The sequence below is a fragment of the Volvox carteri genome (assembly GCF_000143455.1).
Source record: "Volvox carteri f. nagariensis unplaced genomic scaffold VOLCAscaffold_48, whole genome shotgun sequence".
NCBI classification, from domain to species: domain Eukaryota; kingdom Viridiplantae; phylum Chlorophyta; class Chlorophyceae; order Chlamydomonadales; family Volvocaceae; genus Volvox; species Volvox carteri.
Window position 1 is genome coordinate 783,581 of NW_003307591.1, and position 1,099 is coordinate 784,679.

Below are 1,099 nucleotides of genomic sequence, written 5' to 3' on the forward strand. Positions count from 1 at the left end.
CTCCGACAGCGGCAACCGGGGGTGCGGCCGCGGCCTGCGGCGGAGGCGGCAGCGGCGGCGGCGCAGCCGCCGCCGTCGTCGTCGCAACCGCCTCCTGCGGCGGCGGTGACGGCGGCGGCAGCAGCTCCCCAAGCCCCCCGACGGCGACCGAGATGTCGGGTGCCGCCGCCAGGAGGGCCTCCGCCTCCGCCAGGCTCAAGTTGACGCCCTTCTTCGCTGATCGGGTCAAATGGCAGCAGCCGCGTCGCAGCAGGAGGAGGCGGGGTAAGGAGGGTGAGGAGGAGGGGTACAGAGGCGGCGGCGGTACAGAGTAATCACCCTAGAAAAGAAGAAGAACAAGAGGGAGGTTTTGGCGCCAAAAGGGCCATTAGGGCGGGTGTGACGGGAAGTCGACCCGGACAGCAACAACAACAACAACAGCAGCAGCGGCAGCAGTAGCAGCAGTACCCCTCCAAACCCTCCTCCTCCTCATCATCTTCATCCTCATCATCACCCCGCCCCCAACCCGGATGGCCAGGTAACGCACAAGGGTGGAGTTGTCCGTCCTTCTCATAGTACTCCCGGAGCCCCAGGTAGCAGCTGCCCCTGCGGAAGGCGGGTGAACAGAGGCAGCCGGGAGATGGGGGGGGAGGAGAGACGAACCACGACACCGCGAGCGAGTGAAGCTGATGCCAAAAACGGGGTGTGTGTTGGGAGCGCCGATGTTTGCAGGTAGACGATGCAACGGGGGATGTGGTGGTGCGGAATCGTCGGCCACCAGCGGCGTGTTACGTAGGCCGCGAACTTCTTCTCCCTCTTCTTCTCAATCCCATCCCTCCCCTTCCCTTCCTCCCCATCCCTCCCCTTCCCTTCCTCCCCTCCCCTCCCCTCCCCTCCCCTCCCCTCCCCTCCCCTCCCCTCGCCTGCCCTCCCCAACGCCATCCCCACCTGAACTCGCTGATGGCAGCCAGCCGGGTCCGGGACAGCTGACACGCCGGTGCCGCCGCATTCCCGGCCCGCTGCGCCGCCAGCAGCTGGGGCAGCTCACGAGCCAGCCGCGCCCACTGTCCGGGGTCCATGGACAGTCCCTTTTGAGAGGGAGCCTCACCGCCCTCACCCT

At 67.2% G+C, this 1,099-nt stretch overlaps 1 protein-coding gene across 1 annotated transcript in view; it reads right to left on the bottom strand.

Annotated features, from left to right (window-relative positions):
- VOLCADRAFT_121383 (uncharacterized protein) overlaps window positions 1-1,099 on the bottom strand; it is a gene marked incomplete at its 3' end in the record, with an annotated part of 6,421 nt that overhangs the window by 1,418 nt on the left and 3,904 nt on the right. Inside the window, exons 5-7 of the mRNA XM_002955090.1 lie at window positions 928-1,043; window positions 527-585; window positions 17-216 (exon numbers count right to left, since the gene is read on the bottom strand). Of these exons, the coding sequence (XP_002955136.1) occupies window positions 17-216; window positions 527-585; window positions 928-1,043 (375 nt within the window). The remainder of the gene's footprint in view (window positions 1-16; window positions 217-526; window positions 586-927; window positions 1,044-1,099) is intronic.